The sequence below is a fragment of the Cebus imitator genome, unplaced genomic scaffold (genome assembly GCF_001604975.1).
Source record: "Cebus imitator isolate Cc_AM_T3 unplaced genomic scaffold, Cebus_imitator-1.0 Scaffold27, whole genome shotgun sequence".
In the NCBI taxonomy this organism is placed as follows: Eukaryota; Metazoa; Chordata; class Mammalia; order Primates; family Cebidae; genus Cebus; species Cebus imitator.
Window position 1 is genome coordinate 3,886,731 of NW_016107342.1, and position 15,181 is coordinate 3,901,911.

The window sequence follows — 15,181 nt, forward strand, 5'->3', positions numbered from 1 at the left end:
GAGTAATGCTGCTATGAACATTGATGTACAAATTATTGCACAGGCCTATGTCCTCATTCTTCTTGGGTATACGCCTAGGAGTGGAATTGCTGGGCCATAGGGTAATGCTGTATTTAACATGTGGTAATTGCCAAACTCTTTTCCAAAGTGGCTGCACTGTTTTCCATTCCCACCTGCAGTTTATGAAAGACCCAATTTCCCCACATCCTAATATCTGTTATTGTCTCTTTTTTATTATCACAGTACTGGCATGTGTGAAGCGGTATCTCATTGCAGTTTTAACAATTTGCATTTTCTGGCTGGGCTCAGTGGCTCACGCCTGTAATCCCAAAACTTTGGGAGGCTGAGGCAGGTGGATCACAGGGTCAAGAGATTGAGACCATCCTGGCCAACATGGTGAAACGCGATCTCTACTAAAAATACAAAAATTAGCTGGGTGTGGTGGCAGGTGCCTGTAGTCCCAGCTACTTAGGAGGCTGAGACAGGAGAATTGCTTGAACTGGGGAGGCGGAGGTTGCAGTGAGCCGAAATCACACCACCGCACTCCAGCCTGGTGACAGAGCAAGACTTTGTCTCGAAAAAAAGAATCAACATTTTCCAGATGACTAAGAATCTTGAGCATCCTTTTGTGTGCTTTTTGGCTATTTGTCTATCTTCTTTGGACAAACGTCTTTCATATCCTTTGCCTCTTTTGGTGGTGGGGGGAGGGCATTGAGTTGTATTTCTTTATATATTCTGGATATTAATTACCAATCAGATATATGATTTGCAAGTATTTCCTGTTTTGTGGGTTCCTTTTACATTTGTTCAAGTTAAGTTTGTGGAGTAAGTCATGAGAGATCTTACAAATAGATGTGTGTGTTAATTGTTGCAAATCTAACATATAATATTTCCCCTTTTTCCATCCTATGAATAGAAAATCTTTCGTGCCATGTATGACTACATGGCTGCTGATGCAGATGAGGTGTCCTTCAAAGATGGAGATGCTATCATAAATGTTCAAGCTATTGATGAAGGTTGGATGTATGGCACTGTGCAGAGGACTGGCAGGACCGGAATGCTCCCAGCCAACTACGTTGAAGCTATTTAGACATTTCAAAGCATCACACTTGTCTGCAGGACCTATGCAGTGAATGTTTCAGTTTAGACTCTCCACTGTTACCTAAGTTCTCAAGCTGCCTATGGTTTTTCTGTGTCAATGTGATTTACAGTAGTATCATCCTTTTTCCTTTGGGTTTGAAAATAAGTTGCAGAATAGACATTTTAAAAGCTTCTGCAATATTATTTCTGTGCCCAGAATCTTTCTCCATTATAAACATGTTTTAACATTATTTCTTTTCTAAAACAGATTTTTGAATATGCCAAACACATTAAAGGAAAAATAGCAGAGACAGTCACTTTTTCCTTGCCTACTGATTGCTAATGCTTATTCTAATTCAGTTCTGAAATTATAAAACTTATAGTCAATACAAACCAGCAACTAATAAAACCTCTAAATATGCAACACTCTGTGGATGGAATGAGCATTATTTTTAATGGTTTTAATATCTACCTATAAAAATTCAATGGAGCAAATTCCACATAAAATTACCTAAATTTAAAAAATGTGTTATGCGCAAGAGTAGACAGTCTCAAAACTCTATCTATACTTGCATTCAGCAAGCTTCTCTTACAGTTTTAAGAACAACTGTGGGCTCCAATCCTAACTTCAGGGGAGCTTTCCCATCTGTATCCAGTATGATGGCAACATGTGGCAAGGCCAAAGGGAGGAGAGACAACCATATGGCTTAATGCTTAAGCTTACAGACTGTTCTTCCTAGAAGGGAGCTAAGTCCCTGTAACTTTACAGCTATAGTAAAGCGGTCTACAAGCTTCTTATGTGTCTCATGAGACTCACAGGGAGAAAATGATCTTGCAAAGAGTGCACTTATTTGTGAATGACCAAAATACACCTGTACACCAAGCACTGGGTTAGACCCTGAAGCTCAACTGAAGAACAAGAGACAGCTGGTGCCCTTAGGGAATTTACAGACCCAAGAAAAGGCAGATTATGCCTAAACATAACAGTGTGAGAGATTGCTACTCTCCTGCTCCCAAGTCTTCCATCTTACCTTAAACTGGATAAATGATAAAAAGTTAGGCAACAATCCCAGTGTGATTTCCAACTCCCAATCTTTCAGAACACTACAGTATATGCTATCTCCATTACAATGGGCTTTTTTTTGTTTTGTTTTGAGACAGAGTCTTGCTCTGCCGCCCAGGCTGGAGTATAGTTGCCCAATCTCGGTTCACTGCAAACTCTACCTCCTGGGTTCAAGAGATTCTCGTGTCTCAGCCTCCTAAGTAGCTGACTACAGGTGTGCACCACCACTCCCAGCTAATGTTTGTATTTTTAGTAGAGACAGGGTTTCACCATGTTAGCCAGACTAGTCTCAAGCTCCTGACTTCAGGTGATCCACCCACTTCAGCCTCCCAAAGTACTGGGATTATAGGCCTGAGCCACTGGACCTGGCCTGGCTGGTTTAGTTTTAAATTTCCTATTTACTTTATCAGTTTTCCAAGGTACACTTTGCAGTTGCTATTGCAAAGAAAAACAGAACTTTTGTCTCATAGATTTTTCCTTAACGCTTGGAAAATGTTCAGTGTGCAGTTGGCTTTCCAATATCCTTGGGTTCCACATCTACAGATTTGACCAATCATGAATCCAAAATATTCAGAAAAAAAAGATGGTCACATTTGTACGGAACAGCTACAGACTTTGTCATTAGTCCCTAAACAATACAGTATATTTATGTAACATTTACATTATATTAAAGAGATGATTTAAAGCACAGGTCCCCAGCCTTTTTAGCAGCAGGGACAGGTTTCATGAAAGACAACTTTTCCATAGAACGGGGACAGGTGGGGAATGAAACCGTTCTACCACAGATCAGGCATTAGATTCTCATAAGGAGCACGCAATCTAGATCCCTCACATATGCAGTTCATGAAGAATTTAATGCAGCCACTGAGCTGACAGGAGGCAGAGCTCAGGTGGTAATGCTTGGTCACCAGCCACTCAACCTCCTGCTGTACAGCCTGTTTCCTAACAGGCCATGGACTGGTACCATTCAGTAGCCAGTGGGTTGGAGAACCCTGATTTAAAGTATATGGGAGGGTGTGCATAGGTTATATGCAAATATTACATCATTTTACATTAGAAATTTGAACATTCATAGGGTGGGGATGGTCCTGAAACCAATACCCCATGGATACTGAGGGATGACTGTATATATAAAAGTAGAGAATCCTCCTGCATCCACCAATTAGCCTCAAAAATGATCAACTCATGGTTAATCTTGTTTCCTCTTCACCCTACCAATGCCCTCCTCTCATTACCTTATAGTGAATCCTACTAGTCACCTTTCAGTGTGTATCTTATAAAGGACTCTTAAAACACAAATCACAACAAAATTAACACACCTTAAAAACTGGCAATCAATATCCAATGTTCTAATCTTCCTGCCATCTGCTTGTGCTTGTTGGTCCAACGATAGCAGGGAAGTCCTTTGTATGTATCTCCACTACCACGTAGGCTGCAAAGAGCCATCTTCAAGAAACTACAAAAGGGAGAAATTACGTCTATGGGTTACATCTCAACCAAATCTCACTCAAATGTATGAGCTGCATGGTGTCCCACCCTGCCACCCCCAAATTCATGCTAAGTCCTAACCCCCAAGGCCTCAGAATGCAAGCTTGGAAATAGGATCCTTGCAGAGCTGTTAATTAAGATGAGGCCCTAATCCAACAGCTTTGGTGTTTGTTGAATTTGGGAAATTTGAACAAACAAACAGGCACACAGGGGAAAAGTCATATGAAGATTGAGAGATTGGGGAAATACCTCTATGTGCCAAAAATGGCCAGCAAATCACCCCAGAAAGCTAGCTGGGGAGAGGTATGGGACAGATGCTTCCTCACAGTGCTTAGAAGGAACAAACCCTGCTGATACCCTATCTCAGACCTCTACCATTCAAAACTGAGACAATACATTTCTGCTGTTTAGTTATTAGGTTTGTGGTACTATTACAGCAACACTAGGAAACTAAGAGTTTTTCAACATCACTGTTTACCTCATTGTTGTGATTTTTTTCTTCTTACAACTATGGAGCTTTTCTTCAGCTGCCACCAAGGTGCTTGGTCCTGCAGAGGAAGCTACGGTGATGGTGGGATGAGGCATTTACTTCATCTGGTGGCTAGTCCAGCAGTGCCAGCTCTGCCCTTGCCCATACCATATGAACTCTCTCTCCAAGTTCTCTTGCATCTACCCAGCCTTCATTTGACTAAACCTCTCTAGTAACATGTTCAATGAAAAACTGAACTCATAAAAAAATAAAAATCACCACTTCTGGATTTAGATGCCAGTGGAACCCATAAAACTATGAATAAAACAGAAAATCTGTGTGATTAAAAAGCAGACCATAAAAGGGGAAAAAGAAAATAAATGGTTCATGTTTGTAGAGGAATACAATGTACACTCTGTGGTATCTGAATTATGCTATTCATACTCATTTCAGATCTCACTAAAACAACAAAACAAAAAACAAAAGTGTAGACAACAAAAAACAAGTACCAGAGTTTAGTTTTTATAATTTTATTTCAGGTAAAAGTGCATTTCTTAAAAAATATTTCAACATCCAGTTTCCATTGCCAAGTGGTAACAGTCAACTCTTGATGCATGAAAAGTTTCTTTGTGACTCAAAGAAAGATCTGCCCCCCCTCAACAGTCATAAAGAACCAGAAATAGTAACTCTAAGTGTGCCTGCTTCAAACATCGTATAAAGCAGTGGTCCCCTAACCTTTTTGGCACCAGGGAACAGTTTTGTGGAAGACAATTTCCACAGATGGAGGTGTTGGGGGAGATGGTTTCAGGATAAAACTGTTCCACCTCAGATCACCAGGTATTAGATTCTCATAAGGTGTGCACAACCTAGATCTCTTGGCATGTGCAGTTCACAACAGGGTTCATGCTCCTGTGAGAATCTAATGCCACCTAGGGGTTTGGGACCCCCAGTATAAGAATTGTAAAATTTAAAAAAAAAAAAAAAAAACTGACTGCACCATTATTTCCATTATTTGCAGGTAAGTGAGGAATGAACAAGTACTTCTGTTAAGTTTCAACTTAAATCATTTTTAAGACTTATCAAATATAAATATTTTGTGAATGTAAAACTAAGCTCTCTTAGAGTTTACCAATTGATGGGGACAACAATATAAAGCTAATGACTGATCTGGCTTCTATCAGTCTTTTTCTAAGTGCTATCAGTCAGGTCTATCCACAGGAGGTAGTGCTGAAAGCAACTGACAATTTACAGACCATCAAGGTCCCTTAACTTCATGGCAAATATGTAACTATACTTTGAAGAGTTTAAGTAGAAAAAGAAGTGTATTTATAAAGTACTAGTGTTTCCTAGTATCTGTGTAATTTGAGCAATAGTAAAACACGTAAGTAATATCAAGAGAAGCCATTTTGGAAAATACAAGGGTAATGGAAATTAAGTAATCAAGACCTCACTCTGCCAGCTAGAAGCAAGTAATTAAATGGACTAACAAGCCATATCTGAACAAAGCTATCAACCACAAAAAGGATCGACGAACTCTGTAAAAGGTCAGACAGTAAGTATTTTAGCTGTTGCAAGCCATACAGACTCTGCTATACTATTGAACTCAGCCGCTGGAGCAGGAAAGCAGCTAAAGACAATATGTAAATGAGCATAGCTGTGCCAATAAAACTTCATTTCTGGATACTGAAATTTTAATTTGTTTTCATGTGTCATAAAATCTCCTCCTCCTCTTGACTTTCCTGACCCTTAAACAAGTGTAAAAACCAGTCTCAGCTCACAGGCAGCACAAAAAACAGGTGGCAAGCTACAGTTTGCCAACCTGTGCTCTGTAAAAAACTTAAGAGTTAAGACTGCGATCTTTCAGTTTCTATACTCAAAACCAAGTTTGCTCTTAATTCTGTTTTCTTTTGGAAAATTCCTATCCTATAAAAATAAAAAACTCTTTAGATACTTATTAGCTATTCCATTATGTATCAAAATAATCATTACACTATACTCTATTTCCAGTTCCATGACACTTTACTTTGAAGGTGATCTTCCTAGTTATACGTTGTTTATCCATTTAAGAAACAGCTTGCCTCTATACTAAATGGAGTATGCATTTAAAAATTCCAGCTTAATCTGCCTTTTCCATTCTTTTCATCTCATCACTTCTCAGTGCATCAATTTCTATCAGCATATAAGCTTGCTGTCTAGTAAATTTAGCTTTATCTACAATTATAAATAGGCATAGTATAGCTAAAATATTCCCTCTGCTACAAGTAGAGTACAAAAGTTACCGGCTTTTTTTCTCACTTGTGATATCAACAAAGGAAAATATTGCCTTCAATTTTTTAGGTAAGATGAGGGGTTATCTTCTTATTCCAATGGTATTTACAGCTTACCATGTCATATTTGGTTTTAATTGTTCTTTGGAGAGAGAAAGGCTTAGTATGTCAAGAAAAAAAATGATTAGGACCACATCAGAAAATTTAACATTCTATTTCAGAACTGAGTAAATTCTCACAACTCTGTTTAGACTACTATATTAAATATTTATAGATCTTCAAACTTCAATGACTCAAATTTTAATGGCTACTTGCAAAGAGCAATATATAAAGCCTGAAACATAATAGACTTATTAACTGAACATCAGAAACCACGAAACCCGATTTGCTTTACAGATCTAACTATTGATAAATTTTGATAAATTTTTAAAACCTATTACTTAACTTTCAACTACATTTCCCTTAGTGCCTTCAGTGTAGTTCTTACAGACTACTTAAATATGGGAGGAAAATCTAACACCTTAACTGAATTCCAAGAAAAACTTGCTTTTTGAGAATCAAATTATTCAACTCTTTGAAATTCCACTTTATAATGAAACAGGAATTTTCAACCATGTAATATAACAGAAAATTAAGTCACCAGGGGTCTACATTAAAATGACAGGGTGTATCTGCACTAGACTGACTTCTTCATTACAGTACTACCAAATTTAATTGCCAGATTAATATTAGGGGTAGTGTCGATTTTCCATGTTTATAATAAAATAATGATAATCCATATGGAAGGCAAGATTCAGAGACTAAATATATTTCTAACACTTAAAAATTGACTTTCATAATAAACCATAACGCACAAATATTCATACGAAAATACTGTCTAATTTGCCTTATCAATAATTCTTCATAACATGAAATTCTTAAAGTCTGCCTATTTAAAAAATAAGTCTTCCTATATTTTAAAAAGGCCCTTAAAGAAGCAAAATTCTACCCTTAACTTTCTTAAAATTTTTGAACTTTAGCTGTAAGACTTCAAAACCAATCTGCATCCCCAATTCATAAACTTGACAGTTATCAAGGACTTGAATCTGCTTGAGTTACCAAAACCTAACACACAGCCTGAAGCCTCTTAGGCCCATCTACCAGTACAGTCCACAGGCATCTGTATGAATCACCTGGAACTGTGTCTAATACTGAAGACTCTCGGGGCTCATTGCAGACCTACTGAATCAGAATCTGCTTGTTCATATGCACATCCAAGTTTCAGAAGCACTATATTAAAAATCAAAACCTCACTCTAATGTTTGTATACAAAGTACAAACATTTCTAATGGCTTAGGAACAAGATGGACATGGGTTGCAGCAGTGAAGAAACAGTCTCTGCCCCGCCACCTAAGTTTTAGTCTAATAATGTCAACAACTGCTATTTTATAGCCTCTTAGGCTGAATGACAAATTACTTTCTTGAAAATCAATTATGAAGAATATGAGATGAAATCTAGGCCTTTCTTACTCAAAGTCAAAGTTGGAAGAAAAAATATTAACTCATTTATACTTTCTCTTTAAAAAGCACTTATTCTATTCTCATTCCTTTACCTTGAAAAATAAAACTTCACTTAAATATTCACAATTCCCACCATTTCCCTCCAATTTTGTTTCTTGCCTCACAACTTACTCTTCACGTATTTATGTTTAAATAAGAAACAGAGTCCTTGACTACCTTATCTTCAAGCTGTACAGAAAAAAAAAAGAAAAAAATCCATGGGCTATGTTAGAATTAATCATGCCTTTTTTTTTGAGAAAGAGTCTCGTTCTGTCACTCATGCTGGAGTGCAATGACATGATCTCAGCTCACTGCAACCTCCATGTACCAGATTCAACCAGTTCTCGTCTCAGCCTCCCAAGCAGCTGAGAGTACAAGTGTGTACCAATGTGCTGGGCTAATTTTTGTATTTGCAGTACAGACAAGGTTTTGCCATATTGGCCAGGTTGGTTTTGAACTCCTGGTCTCAAGTGATATAACCGCCTGGCCTTCAATCATGCTTTTAATGTTCAGGTTTAAATCCTGTTTTTGACTATATTATCCAATAGCATTATTTAATCTGGCTCATCCTTTAACTATTTGGAATTGGAGCAAAGTTTCTTATGATTCAACAATGGTTTTCAAACTTGTTCAAGTGGCAGAGCAGCCTTAACAATGAGGTCATTGAAATGCTGAAAACTTAAATACACTATAGAATCCAAAATAGATTTCACAGATATGAAAATCATGGGCTGGGTGCGGTGGCTCATGCCTATAATCCCAGCACTTTGGGAGGTCGAGGCGGACAGATCACCTGAGGTCAGGTAAGACCAGCCTGGCCAACATGGTGAAACCCCCTCTCTACTAAAAATACAAAAACGTTAGCCAGGCCTGGTGGTGTGCATCTGTAATCCTAGCTACTAGGGAGGCTGAGGCAGGAGAAACACTTGAACCCAGGAGGCAGAAGTTGCAGTGAGCTGAGATCACGCCACTGCACTCCAGCCTGGGCAACAAGGGTGAAACTCCGTCTGAAAAAAAGAAAAGATACTACACTCCTGTATGCCACCAGTTTCTTCCTAGATATGCATAAGATAATTAAGACACCACATTTGAGTGTTCTTGTTATTATCTGACATTTGTTTTATTAACCATTAGAAAAGATTTGAAAAAACAGATTCCATTTTAACAGTGAGACAACACAGTGGAGCTGATCATGGAATATTAATGTTTTGCTATTTAGGAATTACTAACAGGGAATTTGCAGGAAACTTTAAGGGAAGAATATTGCAAATAAGGTGCCAAAAATATATGCTTACAGCCACAGCAAAATGAAGACTTTGTCTTTGCTCCCAAATATTTTAAAATGCAACCTTACTAAACTACAATGTTTTTAAGATTAATACCTGTGCTTATATAAAATCCAGTGATTTAAGTACATGTTACTCATTTTGGTCACATTTTCTGCTATTACTATTCGGCTTCCCAAGAACTTAATTCAATCACCAAGTTTAGTTCACACAAACGTTAAGGCACATAATCACGAAATGAGCTAATTTTAATTCTCAAGTGTGTTAAAGAAACCTGCTCCCCTCTGCTGCAAACACATATACATATCTGCTTACTCATACCTGTTACTAAAAATTCATGTGTACCTCTTCCTTATTGAGAAATAAATGATGTACAATGTAAACCACAATTATATTCTTTTTAAAGAAATTAGTCTTTTTCATTAGTTACTTCAATCCACAATCCTTAGTTCAATGATCCCAGAATTTCCTTATAAAATCATCCTTGGTATATAAATATATTATTTAGACCCAAAAATATCTGTGATTATAATGAATTTATGATGATGAAAGACACCAACTTTTATAGGGGCTGATGATGAAAAAAGATTACAACTTTTATAGAGATCCCTGAATATGGGAGAGCTAACTAGGCACAAGGATTAAACTTTCTATGACTTGCTGTAGATTACATGCCTTGCTAAATAGAGATTAGCTTCTGAATAAAATGTGAAAACTGAGATCACTCACTCATTCTATTCAGAGAACAAATGAGATATAATCTCAGTTAAAAAGATGAAACAAATATGGGAGTCAGGCACTAATATTAGTTGGTAACATTTAGAAAGGTTTTAATTACATTCCCTATTAAAAAAAAAAAACCTAGGCAAAACATACACATATTAAAAACAATAGTTTCAAATTTCTTCAAAGTCTGCTTTTAGTTGAAGGTTAAAAAAGCAGATCAACTTTAGATTTCGTACAGTCCAACTTGCAGTGAAATACTGAAACTAACTTTAAGAAACGTAACGAGGCACACTTTCTAGTGGCTGATACCCTCTTCCAAACCAAAAATAATGAGGAGGTAAGGGTATTAACAGCAAAGCTGTATAACATTTTCTTAGTTCTATAATTTTACTTATTCTGGATGCTTTTAGAAAATAAACTCATGTTTTAACTAAGACTGTTAACTAAGTACAAAACTATTTGTTGTACTTGCAGATACAGACTCCTACAAATATGTGCAGCAGGCCCATGAAGCACTTCTACTGTCCATACTGATAGTTCAGTATTTAATATATACAAAATGTTTCTATTGAACAGAACCAAGGTATTCACAATAAGCTGCAGAAAAACCCATGCAATTAACAAAGAATGATTTATAAATTAAAAACATTGTCGTCTATACATAATGTACAATCATGCATTTTAAAGTGAATACTATATGTCTCATAAATTTTCAGTTAACTGCTGCTGCACAAATATTTGCTAATGCAAATGAATAAAATCTTAGTAAATTCTGCATTAATGTTTTAACCCCCAGAAGCTGAAACTTTTCACATTTTTCTTGAAAGCTGTCCAAAGTAGACATCTGCAGGAAAAGTTCCGATTCCTTTGCATTGCGTTTGAGGTTTTTAAACGACAATAAATTTCCTAAACCTCAGGCCCAACAAACATGAATTAAACAAACAAACAAAAAGTATAAACAGCTTTATCAGTTCAGCAAAAATTCAAAGAAAAATGTTCAATTTTACTTATTTTACATGTTCAACTAGAATATGCATGGGTTTAAGAAAGCATGAAATAAAATGTATAGTTCTGTTTCTAGTTTTTGCTTTCACATCTCAGAAAGATAAATTTCCTGAAAAACCACACATAGCAGCCAAGAAAATATATATTAAAAAAAAAAAAAAAAGATCTTACATAATGAACTTACAAAGTTGAACTTACATAAGTCACTGTCCTTCAAGGTTTCAAATGTTATCAACTTTGCAAACAGTCTCTTCTTTGAAATTGTGCTATTATTTCAGAACTTGTTTCCTCCATCAAGAAATCCAGTGATGTTTAAAAAAAAAAAAAAAAAAAGTTCAATTTTTTTCTTAAAATACTAAACAGAATTTTCATGGGGTGGTGATCTCCAACGTGACTGTAGATTTTTTATTATAGAGTTTGCCATACTACCTAGTTTCTCGTGCATTTCAAATAGTTGGCTTCCTGAATAATTACGAAGATCTTCTGAATCCAGTTGAAGCGCAAGAGCACTAATCTGTGCCACAAGATTTTTGGATAACGGAGTTTCTAAAGCAACAGTATCAACTGTATCTAAAAGAGAAGAAAAGCACAATTAAATCTATACTAGACAAAAACTAAATTATTTAGCCAATCTTTTGAGTTAGTCAAAGTGCCTAGATTTCTAAATTGAGACAGCAGGCTAAGGTATCTCACTTTTCAAGGAGACAAGTTGACAGAAAAATCTACCATAGCTTATTACTATTATTATTTTGAGATGGAGCCTCATTTTGTCACCCAAGCTGGAGTGCAGTGGTGCAATATGGGCTCACTGCAAACTTCACCTCTCAAGTTCAAGTGGTTCTCCTGCCTCAGCCTCCCAAGTAGCTGGAATTACAGGTGTGCACCATCACACCCAGTTAATTTTTGTATTTTTAAGTAGAGATGGGGTTTCATCATGTTGCCCAGGCTGGTCTTGAATTCCCGACCTCAAGTGATCTACCCACCTTAGCCTCCCAAAGTGCTGATTATAGGTGTGAGCCACCATGCCCAACCTACCATAGCTTATTATTATGTGCCATTCCCATAAAGATTACTCTGTGCTATTAAGAAATTTAAAAATGGGCAGACTACTTTATTAACAATTAGAACATAAAGTATATAGTTTCTATCCTTGCGCCCTTAATGGAGTAGAAGTTGACAAGAAAAACAAGTAGACACACACATTTGATGTCCATTCGGTTAGTTTTTCATATGCTTCACAGTAAACACAAAATAATTGTTAAAAAAAAATAAGGCATGGTCAAACTAGACTAAAACTGAAAACATAACAACAAAATACTTCAAGAAAGTCAGCTGATTTTCTAAATAAAATTATCCCACTTTGCTAAAATATACCTGAGGCAAGTCTTTCTTCATCAGGTGACAAAGATTTATTTTCCATTCCATTTACTGTTTTTTCAGAAATATCAAAAACTGGAATCTCTTCTAGTCCACGAGACTTCACCTTGATTACACAGTTGGAGCAGGAAAAAAGCAAAAAACGAACACTTTGAAATTTACTTTTAATAGGAGTAATAGTACAAACACTAGAAAACATATTGTATAGAACCTATATTCTACCATCCATCACAATTAAGAGCTAATACTGCTAAGAAAGTATGGTCTAATTACACAAAATTTAGCATTACAAAGTATTTCCTCAGAGAGAGGGTTAGGATTTAACAATATTTCATAATGGTTTCTCAAGAAATATAGCCATAGCAGCTGAGAAAACTACATTCTACTTCTCAAGTTCAAGAATGTAGTGTAAAAAAGTCTATAGCAGAGATTTCCAAGGTTAAAAACGTGGACTTTTTTAAAAATAATACTATTTTTTGGCTGGGCACAGTGGCTCACGCCTGTAATCCCAACATTTTGGGAGGCCAAGATGGGCAGATCACTTGAGGTCAGGAGTTCAAGACCAGCCTGACCAACATAGTGAAACCCAGTCTCTACTAAAAATACAAAAATTAAAGTGCCTGTAATCCCAGCTACTCAGGAGGCTGACGGAGGAGAATCGCTTGAGTCTGGGGGGTGGAGGTTACAGTGAGCCGAGATCATGCAACTGCACTTCAGCCTGGGCGACAAGGAAAACAAAACAAAAAACCCCAAATACAATTTTCCTAAGTGTTCCTAGGACCTATGGATTACTGATTGAGAAAATACTTCAAAAAGTTAACTTTCTGAAAATAAGTTCAGTAACCATATGACTCAGCAATTCCACCTCTGGTTATATATATCCAAGAGAAATGAAATCATCTATCCATATGAAGACCTGTAGGCACAGTAGTGTTATTCATAACAGCAAATGGTGGAAACAACCCAAATGTCTGTCAACTAAACAAAACGTGGTATATACATATAATGTGGTATTATTCCACCTCAAAAAGGAAATTTTACAACATGGATAAACCTTGAAAACATTATGCTAAGTGAAAGAAGCTAGTTACAAAAGATCACAGGTTGTATGACCCCACTTTTATGAAATGTCCAGAATAGGCAAATTCATAGAGAAAAAGTAGGCATGGCTGGGCCGTGGAAACGAGGAGTGACAGTTAATGGGTCAGAGTTTCTTCTTTGGGTGTTAAAAAAAAAGATTCAAAATTAGATCATGTGAAATGTTATTTAACCCTGAATATACTCAAAACTAGCTGCGCACTAAGGGAAGGTGAATTTTACACGATATAAATCATATCTTAATAAAGCTGTTAAAAAAACGTAATTCTCAGACTTTCCCAAGACTCACAGAAACTGAATAAAATACTTTAGAAACTGAACTTGATCTGTGAGACAGAAAATTACTATTTTTTGGTTTTCTCTCATGAGTAACGGGTTAACAAATGTTTAGAAGATCACAAATTAATACAACATCAAGGACCTTCAAGAATGCAGCAGAAGTCTTCAGGAGCCAGCAAACCCCAGGTCTGAGAAATTCTGATTCAGAACACTGCTTACTCTGTTTTTTCATTTATTCACAACTTCTGATACACGTTGAGTGTGCCTAATCCAAAAATGCAAAATCTGAAGCTTTCTGAGCACTGACATGATGCCCAAATCCTCTAATGAGCATTTTGGATTTCCCGATTGGGGGATGTTCAACTGCCAAGTAGCTGTATAATACAAATATCCCCCCACCAAAAAAAAAAAAAAAAATCTGAAGTCCAAAAAATTTCTGTTCCTAAGCAATTCACCTAAGGAATACTCAACCTGTAGTGTCAATGAATAGAGGGTCTCTGAAAGGGTTTCAGCAGTCTGTGAATCCTTCTGAAATCATAAGCAAAATTTTCTGTATACAGTTTTCTAGTGGGGAAGAATCTTAGTTTTTATCAGTATCTTATGACCCAAAATATTCATGTGCACAGCACCAATAGGAAGGACAAGAAAAATAAGTCACAAATGTGCTAGACATCAAAATCAAAGTATGGTGACCTACAAATCTGTATGGTTTTAGCAGATGCTTGGATTTGAACATCCAGATTTTACCAGTAGCAGACATGGAATCAAATACTGACTAGCGGAAATGAAAGAGAGAAGCGGTTGGAGAAAACAAAAATATATCTGAGGTGCATTACATAAAGATAGTACAAATAAATGAACCAATTTCCCTCTGCCATTATAAAGTGATGCTTTAACAAACTTCTGTAACTGTATTGCTAAATCATATTAACACACACATTGTACTAAGTTTTTACCTGTTGCTCATGATATATTCTGAGAGCCTTTTTTACATTGGATACTTTTGGAGAACGGATAGGAAGAGTTTTTATTTCCGATGCTGTAAGAGTACTCAAATCACCAATAGTTTTTATATTCTTAGCTCTAATGAGTTGGCCCAGGCCTCTTGCCCTGAACAAAACAGAAACAAGAAATTATAATTATACGGTTTTATTAATTAAGTTGAATTTCCCCATGTAAGCTCAATCACTGATGTTAGCCCACAGTGAAGACAGGCACATGTATGTGTAATTTAAAATAAAATTGAATCTGATGTGTATGTCTCGCATAATGAATAGTACTGGAAACTGAATGAGCCTACTACTGCTTTTATGCTTTACATACAACTTGAATGGTTTACATACATCTTTAAAGCACAAAATCATATTCTGTGCTTTACATACATCTCTTTAATAGATGATTCTTAAGTACACATAATTGCTTTTTAATTGTGTTATAAACATAAGTAGGGTAAGAAGATAAAACTTGTTATGCTACAATGTGTAGCTTTCAGTGTTGTATTTTA

General features: G+C 36.4%; 2 protein-coding genes across 4 annotated transcripts in view; one reads left to right on the forward strand and one right to left on the reverse strand.

The window, feature by feature from the left end:
* Positions 1-1,506, forward strand: part of NEB (nebulin) — a 217,375-nt gene extending 215,869 nt beyond the window's left edge. Inside the window, exon 156 of the mRNA XM_017523188.2 lies at positions 917-1,506. Coding sequence (XP_017378677.1) covers positions 917-1,090 — 174 coding nt within the window. The 3' untranslated portion in view covers positions 1,091-1,506. The remainder of the gene's footprint in view (positions 1-916) is intronic.
* A 7,501-nt stretch (positions 1,507-9,007) lies between these two features.
* The window catches only part of RIF1 (replication timing regulatory factor 1), a 46,464-nt gene continuing 40,290 nt past the window's right edge, over positions 9,008-15,181 (reverse strand). For all 3 annotated transcript variants that reach the window (XM_017523212.2, XM_017523213.2, XM_017523215.2), the window contains 3 exons: positions 14,634-14,787; positions 12,298-12,406; positions 9,008-11,493 (listed from right to left, as the gene is read on the reverse strand). In XM_017523212.2, the coding sequence (XP_017378701.1) occupies positions 11,279-11,493; positions 12,298-12,406; positions 14,634-14,787 (478 nt within the window). In that variant the 3' untranslated portion in view covers positions 9,008-11,278. The remainder of the gene's footprint in view (positions 11,494-12,297; positions 12,407-14,633; positions 14,788-15,181) is intronic.